Raw genomic sequence first — 20,240 nt, 5'->3', positions numbered from 1 at the left:
CACTGTAATAAATCAGAGCCATGAGTATAACAATGAAACCAAAAGAAAATGGAAGTAAAGTGTTTTTCTTTTTAACCTACCTGCTGCTGCTGCTAAGTCGCTTCAGTCATGTCTGATTCTGTGTGACCCCATAGACGGCAGCCCACCAGGCTCCCCTGTCCCTGGGATTCTCTGGGCAAGAACACGGGAGTGGGTTGCCATTTCCTTCTCCAATGGATGAGAGTGAAAAGTGAAAGTGAAGTCACTCAGTCGTGTCGGACTCTTAGCGACCCCATGGGCTGCAGCCTACCAGGCTCCTCCGTCCATGGGATTTTCTAGGCAAGAGTACTGGGTGCCATCGCCTTCTCCATAACCTACCTGAGTATGAAGCATTCATGAATGTGTTTAAGTTTCCTGCTGCTGCTGCTAAGTCGCTTCAGTCGTGTCCGACTCTGTGGGACCCCATAGACGGCAGCCCACCAGTCTCCCCCGTCCCTGGGATTCTCCAGGCAAGAACACCAGAGTGGGTTGCCATTTCCTTCTCCAGCGCACAAAAGCGAAAAGTGAAAGTGAAGTCGCTCAGTCGTGTCCGGCTCTTAGAGACCCCATGGACTGCAGCCCACCAGGCTCCTCTGCCCATGGGATTTTCCAGGCAAGAGTACTGGAGTGGGGTGCCATTGCCTTCTCCTAAGCTTCCTAGAGCAGTAGAATTAACTGAATCTGAGTCACGTGCCATAAAGCCTAATCCTGCTTCCACCTGCCTTATGTTCCCCGCCCAGAACCCTGCAGTGCTGCCAGGGAGGTATCCACGACCCACAGGTACCCATGTACACAGCCCTTGGACTGTGGCTAGTTCAGACATACATGTGCTGCAGTATAAAGTACATGATGGATTTTAAATCCATTATGACATAAAATGGAGAATGACGTAAAAAGGAGAATGGAAAGTATCTCACTAATAATGTTTTGTATTGATTACATGTTGCAGTTTTGTTTTTAGTGGGTTAAGTAACATTATTAAATCTGATTTCATATCTTTATTTTTACTTTTTTAAATGAAAGTACTTGAAAATTTAGAGTCACATACATGGCTCACACTTGAGACTTGCTTTCTCCGTATGGACAGGGCTGCTCTGGTGACTTCCCACCCCACTTATCATAGAACTCAGAGCCCTGACCATGCCCTCAGGGGCCCTTCGTGGTATTTCAGGTCCTGCCCCTCTCCGCCTTGCTCACTGCACTCTGGACCTTCTGTTCTTTCTCAGACATGTCAGGCCCATGGCCTCAGCCTGGAATGCTCTATATAGCATCACTTCATTGAGGTCTCCTTGTCTCAAAGAGCCTTCCCTGACCACTTCTCATCTTTTCTGTCCCTTATCCTGTTCCATTGTTCTTCATGGCCTCTACTGATAACCTGGAATTTTATTTTTAATTTTTTGCTTGTTTTATTCACTTGTTCATTGTCTCCTCTCCCAGGACGTAAGCCCCCGTAGATACTAAGCCCTTTTAGGGCAGGGTCTTTGTCTTGTCCATCATTTCTTTAGTCTCAGTGCCTAGAATAGGGTCTGGCTAATTGGTTCTCAAAAAATAACAGACTGGTACAGGACATTTAATGGTGTATTTGAATAGCATGTGTCACATTATCATGGCATTAAAAATGCTGAGAACCACTGTCTCAGTGAAGTATTTCATAAAGTAAATAATCAACTCTGTACTGTTTGCCAAAAGAGGATGATAGTTGTGCAAGCCTGTCCTGCCTCTGTCCTCAAGCACACTTTCAGCTGCCATTTCACGTTAATATGCTGCCACCCAGGTTCCAGGACCATCCCCACCAGGGTTGATCAGCCTGGTTCTTTTCCTCTAAGCTTGGCAGGGCCACGCTACATAAAGACGTTCTTCACTGCATTTCTGAAACCTGGAGATCTCTTGCCATGTCTCTTGCCTCTTGTTCACTGTGCCCACTGCCAAAGGCATGATGCCCAAAGAGTGGGCAGTACTTAAATTTTTTTGCTAAATGAATGAAGTTTGTACAAAAGCAAGTCCTAGACAGAGAAGATGCAGTGTAAGTATTCTCTTAATAATTTTAACTTTTAACCAAACTGTATTGTTTTTCTTCAATAGCATTTACAAGGTTTCTTCTCAGACTCCACATCATTCAATATTTTGATGGATATGTTATTTATCAAAGGCAAATATAGAAGTAAGTATCACAATTTATGTTTGCTGAAAAATTCTGTCTTTGCAGGTAAAGCAATTAGGATAAACAATAGGCCGTGTAAAAATGACCCTTATATTCCTGATAAGTGGCTGAATTATGGAGACCCCATTCTTTAAATGTGGCTACCATGCTGCATCATGTCATGACTTAAACACCCCGGTTTTTACTTATGCTGCAGTGAAAATAGGTTTAAAATAATAGTTCTTCCTGTATAATTTGATAATTTATTTTACAATTTAGTTAACTATTAAATGACTGAAAGTTTTTATTGTGCTGAAGCATACTTTTCAATACATGGGGCTAAACAGATTGAACTCTGGGAGTCAAAGTAGAGGACTCTGAACTTACTTAATGCATTTAACACTGGCGGTCCACTCCTGGCTCTTGGCAGGTGCATTGGAAGTACTGATTGAGATGAAAAACCAAGATCTGAAGTTCAACAAAGATACCTATGTCCTTGCTTTTGCAATTTGCTACAAACTGGTAAGACTGTCTTCCCTAAACTTTTAGAGCATTTTGGGTTGTGTTTGACAGAGGATTTAATTTTTTTTTCCCCCTCTACAAATAAAATTCAGTTCCTCTGAAGTCTGTTTTCCATCTGGTGCAGATATTTCCATTTTAAATATGTTCATTTTTAGAAAAACCAAGTTAGCCATGCCAGACAGTCCTATCATGGGAAAAGCAATTTTATCACCTTTCAGTCTTCTCTGGCATTTGTGTAGATAATGAGAGCAAGAAGCAGTGTGCTGGGTTCAAGCTCTGCTGGAGAGTCGGTCCTCTTGCTCACACTGGACATCACCAGGCCAGTCGTGTCTGGCCCTCTCCCCTGGAAGTCTTGGCATCCTTCAGGGATAACTCAAGGGCTGCTTCTTCCTCATCTGTGAATTCTTCTGTGATCACTAAGTTGGAAGTGACGTCTAGCTCTTGTGGTATCCCTTGATTGTGCTCTGTTTGTAGTCGCAGACATGGCACTCGTAACACTGCCTGATACACCAAGTAGACGCACAGTTCATCCCCCTGTAGAGGGTAGACTCCCTGAAGCACCATATAGCCAGCACCGAACAGTGTCTGGTTCACAGCTGATCTTTAATAAATGTATGTGACATTAAAATAAATTCTTTGATAATAGAGAGCATGACATAGATCCCTATTCTCATCACTATATCAGGATTGTTTCTAGCACATAGACTATTTCTTTATTACTAATTGAATGCACAAATGGTAACTGAAATACTACAGTGACCCAGGTTCTGTGCATTATTGTACACATTCTTGCTGTTTTAAACAAAAACTCCTTATACTGAAAATGAAGGAACACTAAGCAAGGCAGAATATGGGTATTGAAAAATTCCCTGAAAAATAAAGCAGTATCAACTTTCCAAAGCAAGAGGGGCAGCTGGTTTCAGGGAAAAGAAACCAACCTGGAAACTGAACATCGTGAACTCTAGTCTCAACTTTAGCAAGAACTGGTTTTGAAATTACTTACCTCATTTGTGAAATGAAGTGTTTGGATTCAGGAGTCAGCAAGCTTTTTCTTTAAAAGGCCAGATAGTTAATATTTTAGACTTTGGGGCTCTGCCACTTATGGTCTCTGTCACATCATCATCTTTAGTTTTACAAACCTTTTAAAAAAACATAAGAGCCAGTCTTAGCCATAGCTGGCTTTGGCCCCAGGGTCATAGTTTGCTGACTGCCAGATTGTTAGACCATCCTTTCCAACTCCATAACTTTATGATCTGTGAATCAGAGGCCAGTGCAACACACACTTGAGCATCACTTCCTCAGCACTGTGACACCCAGCTTCCTGCCCTTCTCTGAGATGCCTCCCTGAGTATGTACTGAAGTGGAGAGAACTGAACTCTACTGCTTATGAAGGGCCAGAGGACTTTTCCAAGAATAACCTCATTTCATTCAGTGGGGAGACGAGTTGAAACACTGGTCAGCCATTGCAGACTGCAAGTCAATCCTGGGAGCTCTCCTCTCTCTTTAAATTCAGGTGTTCCTTTAGGGTTTGAGTTGTGAATCACGTCATGGCACACACACGTCGGCACAGAGCTGACGCTGCTGTCGTAAGCCTCACCCACCCACAACACGAAGGAAGAGGATTGTCTCGCCACTGCTGCCCGCTAGTTTGTGTATCGCTTATGTTGTTAGGTTGTTTGGGTTCTGTTTTCTTGGGATTCTTTCATGATTTACATTCAAAAAAGTTTTCATGTTTCCAAACATTTGACTTAAGATGGATATTTTTGTATTGGAAACCTCCTCGGGAAAAGTTCTGTGTGATGCTGAGCTTTACTCTGTCCTCTAACGTGGCTGAAGCAGGCTGACTCTTCACGCTTGTCTGCTCTGGTACCTGTGTCTGAAAACCAGCCTGCGTGGATGAAAAGTAATCTGAATGTTTGCTGGGAGAGCAGCCCCCAATCAGAGAAACTGGCAAAGAGCTAAAAATGGAGTTCATTTAGATTTGAACTGCTAATGTGTAGCTAACTGAGCCTGTTTACAAATAGTAAATGGAGAGCTTGATATGGAGCTCAGTCTTTTAAGTGGGTTCAGAGGCTCCAGGAAGTTCTTCCAAAAGGAAATCGGGAACACTGAGCACCACTAATCAACTTACTAAACTTAAAGGTTTGCAACGTTTATTTATCGAACAATCCTGTCTTCCCAGAATAGCCCTGAATCTTTTCAAATCTGTACCACATTAAGAGAAGAAGCCCTAATCAAAGGAGAAATCCTCCCCAGGAGAGCATCCTGTTTTGCAGTGGCATTAGCTCTGAACCAGGTGAGGCTGTGGGGTACACACAAATGAACTGGGGGTGGGCAAGCTTGGCTACTCTCGGGTGTTCCTGCTTTTATTTCTTTATCCCTCTGACTCTCATAGAAAAAAGTCCCCATAAGGAGACCAGTGCCTGTGGTGCCATGGCAACCTGCATCCATACCTCATAAGGAGACCAGTGCCTGTGGTGCCATGGCAACCTGCATCCATACCTCATAAGGAGACCAGTGCCTGTGGTGCCATGGCAACCTGCATCCATACCTCTGCCTCCAGAGAGCATTTTCATTTACAGCTGAGGGCCTAACATGCGCTGCTGTTCACATGGGACTAGGGGGATCCTGTGGAAGATCAGTGAGGGAGGCTGCACTCGGAGAACTTTCTCAAGTAATTAAAGTTTAAAATTCAGATGATTCATTTGCTACGTAATGTGCTCAGAGAACAGTTTTAAATCCAAGGCTGTCCATAGTGTGTCTTCTAATAAATTCTTCAGGGGAACACTATGCCTTGAGTTCCTGGTATTTAAAGTTATTTGTCTTTTTTTTTTTTTTGGTTTTTTTGTTGTACCTAAACTACAGTTTTGTCAGATATAAAATTGTGAAGTGATATTTCCTTTCCTGGAGGTTTTCTTTGGCATTGTTCTCTCTTCTAGAGTGGAATGTTGCCATGGAGAAATCTGAGGCCTGCCTGATTTTTTTTTTCCACTTCTGAGTGACCTGATCTTGTTCATTTTTCTCATTTTTGACCTTTGTATCCATGGAAACATGTTTTCATTGGGATTTCTTCATCTGTTCTTTTCTTTTTCTTTTTGTTGCTGTAATCCTTTCTTTCTTTTCCCCCCTCATATTGTCTATAGATAGATCACATGCTGGTTCCTTTTTGGTTATTCATCATTGAAGAACAAACGTTTCTCTTAGATCAGACATCTGTAGAAGACTCATGTCAGAAGAAACCTGAGCCATGCTGCCATGGTCTTGGGTAGCAGGCGTTTTCTTTATGTGTGGAGTTTTCTATACTGGCTTTGTTTCTATACTGGCTTTGTTTCTGCCTGGCCAATGGGAATAGGCATGGAGGTGACTCTGAATGGAAAGTCTCTTCCCTACTGCTGCTGGAAGTGACATGCCGTTTCCTGCTAATATGGGTGATCTGTGTAAATTCTTTTTCTTTTTTTTTTTACTTTATTTTTTAAAATTAATCTATTTTTTATTGAAGGATAATTGCTTTATAGAATTTTGCTGTTTTCTGTGAAACCTCAACATGAATCAGCCGTAGATATACATAAATCCCCTCCCTTTTGAAGCTTCCTCCCATCTCCCACCCCATCCCACCCCTCTAGGTTAATACAGAGCCTCCGTTTGAGTTTCCTGAGCCATACAGCAAATTCCCGTTGGTTACCTATTTTATATATGGTAATGTAAGTTTCCATGTTACTCTTTCCCTGCATCTCACTCTCTCCTCCCCTCTCCCCATGTCCATAAGTCTATCTCTATGTCTGTTTCTCCATTGTTGCCCTGTAAGTAAATTCTTCAGTACCATTTTTCTAGATTCCATATATATGTGTTAGACTATGATATTTATCTTTCTGACTTACTCTGTATAATAGGTTCTAGGTTCATTCACCTCATTAGAACTGACTCAAATGGGTTCCTTTTTATGGCTGAGTAATATTCCATTGTGTATCTATACAACTTCTTTATCCGTTCATCTGTTGATGGACATCTAGGTTGCTTCCATGTTCTAGCTATTGCAAATAGTGCTGCAGTGAACAATGGGATACATGTGTCTCTTTCAGTTTTGGTTTCCTCAGGGTATATCCCCAGGAGTGGGATTGCTGGGTCATATGGTGGTTTTATTGCTAGTTTTTTAAGGAATCTCCATACCATCTTCCATGGAGAAGGCAATGGCAACCCACTCCAGTACTCTTGTCTGGAAAATCCCACAGACTGAGGAGCCTGGTGGGCTGCAGTCCATGGGGTTGCTAAGAGTCGGACATGACTGAGCGACTTCACTTTGACTTTTCACTTTCATACATTGGAGAAGGAAATGGCAACCCACTCCAGTGTTCTTGCCTGGAGAAGCCCAGGGACGGGGGAGCCTGGTGGGCTGCCGTCTATGGGGTTGCACAGAGTCAGACACGACTGAAGCGACTTAGCAGTAGCAGTAGCATACCATCTTCCATAGTGGCTATATCAATTTAGATTCCCACCAACAGTGCAAGAGTGTTCCCTTTTCTCCACACCCTCTCCAGCATTTCTTATTTGTAGACTTTTTGATGAGGGCCATTGTGACCCATGTGAGGTGATATCTCATTGTAATTTTGATTTGCATTTCTCTAATAATGAGCGATGTTGAGCATCTTTTCATGTGTTTGTTAGCCATCTGTATGTCTTCTTTGGAGAAACATCTGTTTAAATCTTTTTCCCACTTTTTGATTGGGTTGTTTGTTTTTCTGGTATTGAGTTGTATGAGCTGCTTGTATATTTTGGAAATTAATCCTTTGTCAGTTGTTTCATTTGCTATTATTTTCTCCCATTCAGAGGGCTGTCTTTTCACCTTGCTTATAGTTTCCTTTGCTGTGCAAAAGCTTTCATGTTTAATCAGGTCCCACTTGTTTACTTTTGTTTTTATTTCCATTACTCTAGGAGGCGGGTCATAGAGGATCTTGCTGTGATTTATGTCATCGAGTGTCCTGCCTATGTTTTCCTCTAAGAGTTTTATAGTTTCTGGTCTTACATTTAGGTCTTTAATCCATTTTGAGTTTATCTTTGTGTATGGTGTCAGGAAGTGTTCTAATTTCATTCTTTTACACATAGCTGTCTAGTTTTCCCAGCACCATTTACTGAAGAGGCTGACTTTGCCCCATTGTATATTCTTGTCTCCTTTGTCAAAAATAAGGTACCTACAGGTGCATGGGTTTATTTCTGAGTTTTCTATCTTATTCCATTGATCTGTGTAAATTCTTATTTAGCCTCACATCTGCCATCAAAAGGATCCAGAGATGTCGTTACTAGTCCTAAACTCTCCTACCACCATTGTAAAGAGAAAGTGAGTACTTCCGGCTGTGCCCCCACTTTTGAGGACAACTCTGCACTTCTTCTGGGCAATGCAGCCATGTCCTCCTCTTACTGCTCCGTCCAGAGCTCACCCAAGCTCCAGCTCCAATGTTTTTGGCAATGCAAACTTCTTCTTTGGTTTGAGGTTTCTGCTATGTTCTAATTAGGCTAAAAATGGGTTTGCATTTCTATTTCTCAAAGTTGCTTTTTTTTTTTTTGAGAGCTCATTCCAATGAGAGAGGGGACATGCCAACTTTATGCCTCCATCCTAAAAAGTGGAAGTCAAGCAGGTTGTTAAAACATTAAGAAATATGCCACAGTAGGAAACATTTTACAGAATGTTCATTTTTGATTACTAGAAAACATTCTTTTCTCTGTGGACTTCAGAACCCTGGGGCACCATGGATAGGACTATCTTGACATCTTTAAATCATCTTTATTACAGCAGAGTAATGTTTATATGACTTGAGGGTCTGACTTGTTTTTCTTCCTTCTAGAACCAGGTGGCAAAAGCTATATCCATTTTTTCTCAAATCATGAACCCAGAAAGCATAATCTGCACTAATTTAAATGTAAGTAACTTCTTTATGGTTAAAGTAAGGCTTGAAATGTAAAAAAAGGGTTTTTTTGGGGGGCGGGGGGGGGGTCTGTGTACAACAAATGACTTTTGATCTCCCAAGGTCTTTATTCATTCTGTTCATTTGTCAATCACCGTGTGAAAGTTATAGTAGAGCCCTGTGAAAGGAGTCAGCACGAGCTTCCGGGGGTTTAGAAATAGGTGGGAAACACAGACATGCTCATCAGAAGAGCTGGCTAAATGCTTCAGGTGTAACACAGGACTACAGAAGGCTGTCGATTTAGAGAGACGGGGGATGGGCTCTGCGGTCTCTTCACTGAGACTCTAAGAAAAGCCTGCATGTGACTACCTCCTATCCATGGTACCCGGCTCATGGAGCCAGCATATCCACAGTGCATAAAGTGGTGTCTAACATGGTAAACAATAAATGCTCGCTGTTCTCATTCTTACTTTGCCAGCCTGTTGTGGCCTGTCTACCCAGTGAGTCATCCTCACCTTCTTGGGGCAATGAAAAGACTAAGAGACTCTCCTGCCGTTAAAGACACACACAGCACCCACTCAGCGAGGCCCTGCTGAGGCCCTGCTCATATGCTGACTATGTTTGTGTTGTGGGGAGTTGAAAAGAGAGCCCCTAGAACTTACAGTCTCCTGAAACATCAAGGGACCAAGATGAGGAAAACATTGTCAGAAGAGCAGAAATGTGTGAACACCAAGATGCCATGAGCTGGGATAGCAGGTCCTAGCCAGAGTGGTGTTCCAGGCTGGGGAGGGAAGGGCCAGCCAGCAGGAGCTAAAGCCTGGGGAGGAGAGAGGTGCTGAGTAGATTGGGAAGGAGGACAGGGCTGTGGGCTGGAGGGGTGGAGGGAAGGGCATTCTCTGTTGGGAGATTAATTTTGTTGAGGGTTCTAGTTTGCAAGTTAGTTAGTTCTCCTAGCTCTGATTCCTTAGTCAAAGGTACTTAACCTCTATGAATCCCATTTTTCCTTTTGTCTGAAATAACACTAGTAATAATACCTTCTTTCATTATGAGAATTGAATAAATAATGCATATAAAGTAATTAGCACAGCACAGTTAGTGCATGGCATGCAGTCAGTGTTCAGTGATGTTTGCTAATACCAGTAGTATTTGTTTAAAATGACATATGTTAAATAAAAAGGATTATTTATTTGCAATGAATCCTAGGACCTATGAATAGGAATTGGGCAGAACTCCAAGCTTCCATGCTTTTAGTTCTGCTCATAATTACCCTCAAATGTCACCCCCAGACCCGTGCCCAGATGACTTTCAAGAAAAGGACTAGATAAGCCTTTATGGTAAATTTTGGGTAACAAGTTCCAGCAAGAAGTCTGAGATAAGAAGACCGTATATCTGACCTCATATTTACTTTTCAGAATGCTTACACAGGAGGGAAAGATGAACCTAGGGAACCAGAAAGATGGAGATAGTGATAGCAGAGAACCTGCCTGGAAAAAAGAGAGAGGTGGGTTTAGAAGGGAAGAGACTAAATATTAGAAAAATACCCTAACAGAGATCTTGTGGTTGGCAAAGGGCATGAGCCCCGAGCAGGGATGAGTGTCAGTGCTCAGTTAAGAGCTCATCTGTAAAACCTGGTAATGGATCTGATATAAACTGATGAACGTCATAAGAAAGGGAGAAAGAGGTCCCAGAAATGAGTTTACAAGGCATCAGTGGTGAAGCAGAAGAAGCGTCAGGAAAAGGCAAGGAAGGAATAGCAGCAGGGTGTTGAAGCCTAAGGGTGCTGACAGCCCGACGTGCCGTCACCTCCTGCAGGCAGGCCCTGGCCCAAGACAGGGCACCGGAGCAGAAACTGTGGGCCAGCCTGTGAAGCTCTCGGCTGAAGCAGATCTGGGAGTCCAAGATGGCAAGGTCCAGAGTCCAGAATCCCAGGTCATTTGAGCCAATAAGTGCAACAGACTAGGAAGCCAGATCTTTCAGCAGGCATATATGTGATTTTTTTTTTCCTTCTCTGCTCACTACCAGATGTGAATGGCTCTCAGTCTCTGAGTAAATATCTGCTTCTGAGAGAGAGTGCCTGCGCTGCAGATGCACTCATCTCATGACTGGAGAGCCACAGAACTGCTAGGACTCCAGGTGGTTCACAGCATCAGGTGGGAAAGAAACCCAGGACAGTGTGAGAGAGAAGGTTTACGTGGATTGTTAGTAGCCTGTCCTAGAGTTGAAGTTAGTGTGGGGAGATCATTAAGGGTTGGTGAGAAATGGGAGTGAGCTTGGCAGAATTTTCGTTTATTTTAGCTAAGGTACCATGCTAGGTACTTACATCTATTGGTTTACTTTATAGAACGTTGTTAGAACAGTATTCCTCCATATTATACATGTGGAAAATGAAGATTCAAAGGGTAAGGACGTTACCTAGGTTCTTCTTGCAGCTAATTAAACAAATCTGTTTGACTACAAAGCCTAGGGTTTCCCCACCACTCCAGACCTACAGAGATTAGCACTGTGTGCCTTTTATCTAGGATTGGAGCTAACTGCTCCTCCTGTATAAGGAAGGGAACACAGGACTGGATTTTAAAAAATGAAATCTGCTGTTGGTACATATATTCCATGTCCTTGAATTTACATTCCTCATCTGTTCAATCGTTGGCTCACTCTCACAGTTGCTAGGAGACTCTAGTAATGATTTTTTTCCCCCAAATGAGAAAGGCGTGGTAGAAATAAAACACAAGTCTGCCAAGAGCTAAAGTGTCCATCTCAGTCGGAAGAGAAATCCAGAGCATGGTAGGGAGTGCGATCGTGAGCCAGGGCAGCCCAGCAGCTCCTCCTGGGGGAGCTAGCGGGCAGGGGAGACAGCCAATAAATGCGCCAAGAAACCTTGAATTGATCTTGAAAATGAATCATCCCCTCCATGAACTGGGTCATGGTATTATCCACTGTCCAGACACTTAGAGAGTTTTCTTGTTTAAAAATTGTCACTCAGGCAATTCTTCCAAATGTCCTTTGTAAATTTCTCCTATTTCAATATAAGCCTGCTTCCTCTTCTTGGGGATGGTGAAAAGAGATGGTTGCCATTCTCATGTTTAGGAATCTTTCAGATTTTGGGTCTCTGGTATTAGAGCACGAAGGCAATGGCACCCTACTCCAGTGTTCTTGCCTGGAGAATCCCAGGGACGGGGGAGCCTGGTAGGCTGCCGTCTATTGGGTCGGACAGAGTCGGACACGACTGAAGTGACTTAGCAGCAGCAGCAGCGGCAGCTATTAGAACAGGTCTTTAAAAAATAATTTATTTGGCCCTAGCTTCTCCAAGGCTGAGTCATCTACTTAGAATCCATAAGGGCGATTTGTTAATTATTCAGAAATGGAAACCTGACAAGTAGGCTGAACAGAGAGTCTGTTCAGTGAGTATCAGCAGAAATAAATGATGTTGTTTTTTTTTTTCCTGATCTTTAAAAATTCATGCCTTAGACTAAAATCTTTTCTTGCTGCCAGTTGGAATTTGAACTTACTTAATTCTTCCTCCTCAACCTAATTTTCTTTTCATTGAAATTGCTCCTGCTGCTGATGCAGCCCACAGGACCTGGTTTCCCATTTCCCAGCTCGTGCTCGTTTCACACAGAACTGACGGAGCACGTGATCTCACTGAGGCACATGCGTGCTAACCCTGACCTTCTGTCTGAATTTAAACTCAACGATCCCAAAAGAACCATAGCCCCCTCTGGAGCGTTGCTGCTCAATGTCAGAGGACTGCTTTTCCCTTCCAAATATGTCTGAAAATAGCAGAGGCCAACAAAGGGGAGTTTTCCACCAATTTTATTTGAATTCTAATCATTTCTGTAGAAATCTACATCCATTTTGGAACTGAATTACTCTGCAGGGGAATTTCCAAGGGGTCAGTTTCACTGCTTTTATCATTTATCTAACCCAAGTGAATTTGTTTCTCTGCTCACGAAGGCCACCCTAAAGTCCTAGCTCAGGTGGGAAGTCTCCTAGGCTGCCCAAGTAGGAAAGGAGGCAGGACCTATTATAATTTCTTATAAAACCCTTTGTGGCATCATCTCACTTAATATACTTAAGAATCACATTTGATTGGAAGCAAGGCAGACTCTAAAGGTAACAAAAGTCTATACAAATAAGAGGCTTTCCTTGTCTTCCAAGTAGAAAACCAGAGGTGGTCACTGTCGGTCTGGTATCACATTCCATAATGTCATCAGGGACCTGGCCTCTTTGTGTATTTCCACACCACCATCCTAAGCACATGACTTCCATCCATTGCATCTATCCCAGCAAGAAGTAGGAGAATGCAGGAGGACAGGGAAGTTGGTCCCTTATTGTAAAGCAGTTATCCTCCAAAAAGAAAAAAGAATGCTTTCCCAAATGTCTCACCCAACAACTTGTACTAACATGCTACTAGCAGGAGCTTAATCCCATGGTCACATCTAGTCGCACACAAACCTGAGAGATACAGTTTTGAGTTCTATACATGACGGCATCAGTTACCAAAAAAAAGGAAAATGGATACTGGTTAGAAAATTAGCAATCTCTACCACACTATGCTGTTCTACTTCAAATATAGCAAACTTGAAAAAAGAAATGCAAATTTCTGCATGTTCAGGACTTCTGTTCCCTTTTTTGGTCAAAGGTGTCCAGTGTTAACATTGTTAAATGTTAAATGTTAAACTTGTTAACATTTCTTGAGGTCTCAGAAAATCAGAGGGGCGGGAACTATTCTAGGAGTAGTTTTACTTAACCAAAATTCCCCCTGCTCCTTGCTAATTCAATTTTCCTAGCCCTTTGTTTGAAATCTATAAGATGAAAGCAAAGCACTGTACCCTGATTTAGCTTTTCTAATTGTACCCTGAGACTTCAGTTTGAGACAAGCTTCTAGCTCTAAATTTTCTCTCTGCCTTTCATCAGTAACTGCCTCATCTATGTTGCCCTTCATCAATACAGTTCAAGGTACTGAACCTCACTCTTGAAATCCCTGTTGAATCAGAGGTAGCTGCTGGAGGCAAGAGAGAAACTGGGAAAGAACAGCTGAAATCTTCCAGATGCATATCATTGATCAGTATCTAGCATGAGCTCCAGGAGGTTTACCCTTGCAAATTGCTCGGGGACCTACACTCCCTTTCTCATTTCTCATTGAGGGTTTGCTCGGTGCCAGGCACTGCAGATGTAGTATCAACAAGATAGACTTGTCTTTGCCTTTCACATGACAGACCACTGCTAACCAAATTGGGATTGGTTTTTATTAACAAAACTGTTTAAGAACTATTAAGACTTGGAGATTTTACTCCACTTCCAAGCTAGTAAGTCAACCTGCCACAGTTTCCCAGATGCTGGTAGAGAACACGAGACACCAAGAGATGAAGGATGGTTTACTACTCACAGCAAGAGCAGCGGCCAGAGGATGAGCATTTTTGCTGCAGTTTCTTGAGCCCAGTTCCCACAGAGCAACATGAAGAGGTCCATACGTCTCTTGCACACACAGGGGTTTATGTTTTAAGAGAGGAACCATGAACTTGGAAAACTCAAATCTTTTAAAATGGGCAGTAAGTGTACCTGCCCTCAGCTTTGCATTAAATACTGTCTGTCTTCCCACGCTGCTGGTTGTACAAAGATCCTTGAAAATACAGTCTGGACTAAAGGCAGTGCTTCCACCTGACTCTGAGAAACCCCTGGAGTGTTCTCTCCTGACGAAGAATTCTGCCTGTGTTCTGAACACTGAACTTAGATCAGGTCCTTTGGAGCTGGCTACTTGAGGTCATTTCATTCTGTTCCGTAGAACCAAAAATAACGCCTCATCCTGACTGTATGCTCCGCAAGCATACAATATTATAAAATGGACTAGTAAGAAAATAAAATGGACTAGTAAGAAAATTTAGCTAGTTATGTATAAAAATGGAACATCTCTTCCAGAAAATCTCTTTCCTAAAGATAGAGAGCCTTAAAAATGTTTATACCTTTTGATTTTATAATGTCACTTATGGGAATCAAGTCTAAGAAAGTAACAATTTTTTAAAAATATCTGAACATTTATTGATAAAGATGGTATTGCTCTATTTGATGCATTATTTATATAATGGATTGCTATGCATTCATCATTAAAAAATGAGGTTTTATTTTTTTCTAAAACTTTCTGATGCTATGAGAAAGTATTCATTTCATAATAATTGATCAAAAAGCAGAATTGGAGAAATTAATAGATTTGGAGGATAATAGATGAGATTATAAACAATGGTTAACATTAGTTGGTGAATTCTGAATTATTCTCATTTTCTTTCAACTTTACTGTATTCTTCAAATTACACCAATGAACATTGGTAATGGGGTACAGCGGAAATGTGTTCTTTTTTTCCAGTATGTTAATTGTATATGATGGAAAGTAGTTAGTGGTATCATTTTGAAAGCCAAGCACAGTACCCAGTTTGATAACTATAATATAAATAGGAGGGCCTCATTAAGACTTTAATCAGCTTCCACTTTATGCTTGAACAATCGCTATGCTTGCAATTTCCTAACCAAAAAAATTAAAAAGGTAAAGGTATCTTTTGCCCCAGAGCCAGTCTTATGAGATTATCTGATTGTCATATTCTCTGACTCCAGAGGAAACAGGAGGAAGAAACTAATAGTAATGTTTACTGAGGACCTCCTGTGTGTTGATGTTTAATGTTCACAATAACACAAAATGTGAGCTGTAAAGGGATTCTCCTCATTTTACAAAAAAAGGTATTGAAAGATCGAACACCTGGCAGAAGTCACTGAGCTGTAACTGCAGAGCCAGGTGTGGGTCCAACCCAAGTGTGTCAGACCCCAGGGTCCCTGTTCTCACCATTTCTGCCTTGTGACAAGTTCCAAAGCTGTGGTGTTCTCATTAGCTATTGGAAAACATGTTTTTTGGCTGGTGGGCATTCATTCAAAGCACTTTTGAACCTGTGCACACAAATGATGTGGAAATAGCATGAAAAGCATAGGGTTTCATGCTGCTGCTGCTGCTGCTAAGTCACTTCAGTCATGTCCGACTCTGTGCGACCCCATAGATGGCAGCCCACCAGGCTCCGCCGTCCCTGGGATTCTCCAGGCAAGAACACTGGAGTGGGCTGCCATTTCCTTCTCTCACAGGGTGCATTTCTCAGTGCTGATTACAGACTCAGTTTTGTTTCTCTTGTTTCTTCTTTTTATTCAGATTATGATCCATATCCAGTCAAATATGTTGAAAACTCTAATAGACATATTAAAGGATGCCACAGAGGGAAATCTATCAAGATTTGTGAAAAGACATGTATTCTCAGAAGAAGTGGTAAGTGTTCGGTTTCTGCAGGACTCAGGTGAAGGAGCAGGAGCACTCTCAGAGGCTCACTTGGTGCCTTAACCCTGCAGGCCACCTCCTTACAGAGCCTGGGAAATCCGGCCACCTCTCTGTCATTCCTGCTGTAAGACTTCCACATGTGCATGCAAAGACTTCCCCTCTAACACGACATGTCCTCTGAAATTCTAGGAAAACTCGTTTCTTGTGCATTGTTCGTTTCCCCACACTGTGTTCATGGGTGTCAGCTCTTTTTTTGGTTTTCTTTTTCCTTTCTCCTCAAGCATCCAGTTCCTTCTCCCTATTCCTTACTCTCAGCTGATGACCTTGCTTCCTGTCGCACAGAGGTAACAGAAGCAATCAGAGGAGACCTGCTGCCACAATGACACCTCCTTGCCCCTCTCCCACGCCCCTCTCAGGCTTCCCTCCTGAAGCTGTGGTGACTGCAGGCCCCGCTCCAGAGCCTGGGAGCCCAGCCCCTCTGACCCCGCCCAGGGCATGAGCCCAGAAGTGGTATCACCTTCTTCTGAGCATCATCTCTATCGCTCGCCTTCACTGCAAATCATCCCACAGGCAAACAGTAGGCTCTAGTATCTCTCATCCTCAAAAAAAAAAAACCCAAAAAATTCCCCTACTTAAACAAGTGAAAAGATATGGCAAGTGTTTAGATAGGAAGAGACAAGCTCACAAAATCAGCCCTTCCCAAGTTAACGTGATAATGTAACATTCCAATAAAAATACTATTAGGTTTTTTCCGTAGTTAAGGTTTAGTATAAAGAGCAAACTAGCAAAAGAGCTGGGGGAACTGTGAAAGAAGAGGTGCTAGGCCTGCCAGATATGAAACCAGAGTAAAGCTTCTCTAAGCTCCTGAACAAACCAACTGATGGAACATATAACTTTTTGCAAGATTATAAAATAAAATTAAAGAAAAAGAAGCAATTTCTAAACACTGAGAGCAAAATGAAACAAATGTCATACTTTTGTTTTAAAGTATGGCTTAAGTACAGAAAGAGGAATTATCATAAGTCATTTGAAACTAGTAGTTTATACATTGCTACTCTTGCCTGGGAAATCCCACAGACGGAGGAGCCTGGTAGGCTGCAGTCCACGGGGTCGCAGAGTCGGACTCGACTGAGCGACTTCACTTTCACTTTTCACTTTCATTGGAGAAGGAAATGGCAGCCCATTCCAGTGTTCTTGTCTGGAGAATCCCAGGGACGGGGGAGCCTGATGGACTGCTGTCTATGGGGTCACACAGAGTCGGACACGACTGAAGCGACTTAGCACCAACAGCAGCAGCAGTCATATAACCTAAAAGGGGGAAAGAGATGGTAAAGAAATCATAAATTATTGGCAGGGATCACTTTGTTGGTAATGATACTGGTGATGTCATTTTGACTAATCCAGGGGCCTGTTGGTTGGTCCTCCCCCCGTTTTTCTCCCTCTTCCCCGGCCTTGTGCAGCTGGGTCCTGGCTGGGTCCCAGCTGGCACCCAAGATGGCAGGTTGGCAGCAGAGCACAGTGGCAGCAGCCTCCCCTCCGCCACACGGCGGCCATCCCAGCCCTGTCCCCGCCCTCACCCCCAGCTGCAGGCTGGCAGAGGGAGCCTGTGGAGAAGCTAACTGGTCATGATTAAGTGTAAAGATCTATCTGAGATCTTCACTCTTCGTGAGTTGTGACTTACCTAAGCCTTTTTGGAATATGTTTAGAAAAGCAGGGAAACTAGAGAGGTAAGCTGGTCTTAACGTACACAATCGTGTGCATGTGTGTGCAGCACTGACACGACTTCAGCATTCTCACTAGCACTCACGTTAATCAGTCCTTCCCTTAGACCTGGCCCATCAATATGCTGCCCAGATTACAATCCCATGGACCATAGAGTCCATGGGGTTACAGAGAGTCGGACACGACTGAGCAACTTTCACTCCACTTTACTTCAAAGCATCTAGACAAACTTCACACTGGAAAATACTGATGGTTTTTCTCTGATTTTCCCCCTCTAAGCCTGATTTACTTAGAAAGCTCACCCTCTGGTTCAGTGTGTCCCCTGGTTGCTATGAGGCCATGTGGGGATCTGCTTGAGAAGTGAATTGATCCCTAAAACTCCAGCAGCTTTTGAGCTAGTTCTAAATATCAAGAATGTTGTTATATCATTAAAAAGAACTAAAGTACATAAAATGGTGATTTTGTTCAGAAGGTAGTTTCACATTCTAATTCTGAGTTCACCCATTTCTACAGACTTAAATCCCATTCATATACTTACGATGCTAATATTCACACCCCGGTCTAGACCTTGCCCCCATGCCTCAGACCCTGGATGTCTCACAGACACCTCAGTCTTGCCTGAAACACAGCTTTAGGTCTTCCCTCCCTAAATCTCACCCTCCCGTCTTCCCCATATCAGACAGTGACCACCCCCATCACCAGGTTACTAAAGCCCAAACTGGAAAGCTATCTCTGATGCCTCCCTCTCCCCTTCAACAATAAATCCTTTCAGTTTAATCTCCAAAATAGATTTCTAATATTTACATCTACTTCTCCATCTTTTCTATACATTTCTCAGTCTAAACCATCACCTGCCTGATGCCAGCCACCCCTGGATTAGTCTCCACATCCTTGTACCTCTAGTTCTCCATATAGCCTTTTAAAATCTACATCAGATATGTCCTCGTTTGGACCCTCTGATGGCTTTTAGAATAATTCCAAAAAACTTACCATGAGCTAGAAAGCCCTACATCATCTGGCCCTGCCTCCCACTCTGACCGTTAAACTGGACACATTTGACTCCACGCTCTTGACCTCCTTTCCCTGGTATGTTTCACTGTGTAGTACGTGCCACTTGAACCCCCACCTCCACCTTTTATAAAATATCAGGGATGGTTTTCGAGTACTAATCCAAACGTTGTCTGAAGCTTGTGGGATCCCTTATTGTCATTCATGCCTCTGCCCCAGGATCCTCATCTTTACCACTTAAGTGCACACTTCATGCCTCTGCCCCAGGATCCTCACTTTTACCACTTAAGTGCACACTTCATGCCTCTGCCCCAGGATCCTCACTTTTGCCACTTAAGTGCACACTTCATGCCTCTGCCCCAGGATCCTCACTTTTGCCACTTAAGTGCACACTTCATGCCTCTGCCCCAGGATCCTCACTTTTGCCACTTAAGTGCACACTTCATGCCTCTGCCCCAGGATCCTCACTTTTGCCACTTAAGTGCACACTTCATGCCTCTGCCCCAGGATCCTCACTTTTGCCACTTAAGTGCACACTTCATGCCTCTGCCCCAGGATCCTCACTTTTGCCACTTAAGTGCACACTTCATGCCTCTGCCCCAGGATCCTCACTTTTGCCACTTAAGTGCACACTTCATGCCTCTGCCCCAGGATCCTCACTTTTGCCACTTAAGTGCACACTTCATGCCTCTGCCCCAGGATCCTCACTTTTGCCACTTAAGTGCACACTTCATGCCTCTGCCCCAGGATCCTCACTTTTGCCACTTAAGTGCACACTCTACTTTTTTTTGGCATGTATATCTCTGCTGCTTGGAGGATAAAAAGAACAAGGAAGAAGTCTTGCAGGGATGTAACTATACGCTCTTCTTGCCTTTTTTTCAGCTGGTCAAAGTGAGGGAAAAAGTGAAGGACGTGCCCGCTCTCCTGGCCGAGTTTGATGAGCTTAACAAGAAACTGCACAGAAGTGGCCAGGTCACCGCATACACTTTGGATGCCCTGCTCTGCCACACCCCCAGCGACAGGCAGTCCTACACGGTGCTGCTGAACAAGAGGACAGTCAGCCGTCGGACCTTCCAGCCGCTCAGCCAGTCCCTGTGGGCTGAGTGACCCTGGGTTCAAACTTCCTGTGGGTCTGAGTTGGAGGGGGTCTGCCTTCAGTGACTCACTGGCTTCCTAGGAAATCAGGCATTGTATTCCAGTGGACACTATACGAGTCAACACTTGGTCTCCTCCTTGAATTTCCAAGTTCACTGGGTGCTGGCATGCTGCCTTGAGACATTCATATTTTGTGCCGCCATGAAGATCTAGACACAGGAAGTGGAAGGCTCGGCTCCTGAAGGAAGGAGGCTTCTCTGTGAAAAGGGCTGAGGATCCTTGAAGGAACATGGCAACGGGCTCTAGTCCAGCTCCCAGAACCAGCGTGGAACCCAGTAAGCACTAGCAGGAAGGAATTTCACTGTAAGTGGCCATCTGACTAATTTTCAGGGGAGTAATTACTTGCAGATTATAGCCTTACTGAATTAAGGAGGTCTGAAACCCTACGCTACCATCCTGGAAAACAGTCCAGGATTTTCTCACTGCTTCTGTCATTGTTACCTGGGACCCTGGACAAGACACCAGAGCCCTC

General features: G+C 43.3%; 1 protein-coding gene across 3 annotated transcripts in view; it reads left to right on the top strand.

The window, feature by feature from the left end:
- The window catches only part of PTCD2 (pentatricopeptide repeat domain 2), a 32,193-nt gene extending 11,961 nt beyond the window's left edge, over nucleotides 1-20,232 (top strand). For all 3 annotated transcript variants that reach the window (XM_010853561.1, XM_010853563.1, XM_010853562.1), the window contains 6 exons: nucleotides 2,101-2,179; nucleotides 2,589-2,680; nucleotides 4,863-4,976; nucleotides 8,518-8,592; nucleotides 15,761-15,874; nucleotides 19,496-20,232. In XM_010853561.1, coding sequence (XP_010851863.1) covers nucleotides 2,101-2,179; nucleotides 2,589-2,680; nucleotides 4,863-4,976; nucleotides 8,518-8,592; nucleotides 15,761-15,874; nucleotides 19,496-19,720 — 699 coding nt within the window. In that variant the 3' untranslated portion in view covers nucleotides 19,721-20,232. The remainder of the gene's footprint in view (nucleotides 1-2,100; nucleotides 2,180-2,588; nucleotides 2,681-4,862; nucleotides 4,977-8,517; nucleotides 8,593-15,760; nucleotides 15,875-19,495) is intronic.
- The last annotated feature ends 8 nt before the right edge of the window (nucleotides 20,233-20,240 follow it).

This window comes from Bison bison, unplaced genomic scaffold (genome assembly GCF_000754665.1).
Source record: "Bison bison bison isolate TAMUID 2011002044 unplaced genomic scaffold, Bison_UMD1.0 scf7180017864329, whole genome shotgun sequence".
NCBI lineage: Eukaryota > Metazoa > Chordata > Mammalia > Artiodactyla > Bovidae > Bison > Bison bison.
Note: the sequence above shows the minus strand (reverse complement) of the source record. Positions and strands in the feature narration are given on the sequence as shown.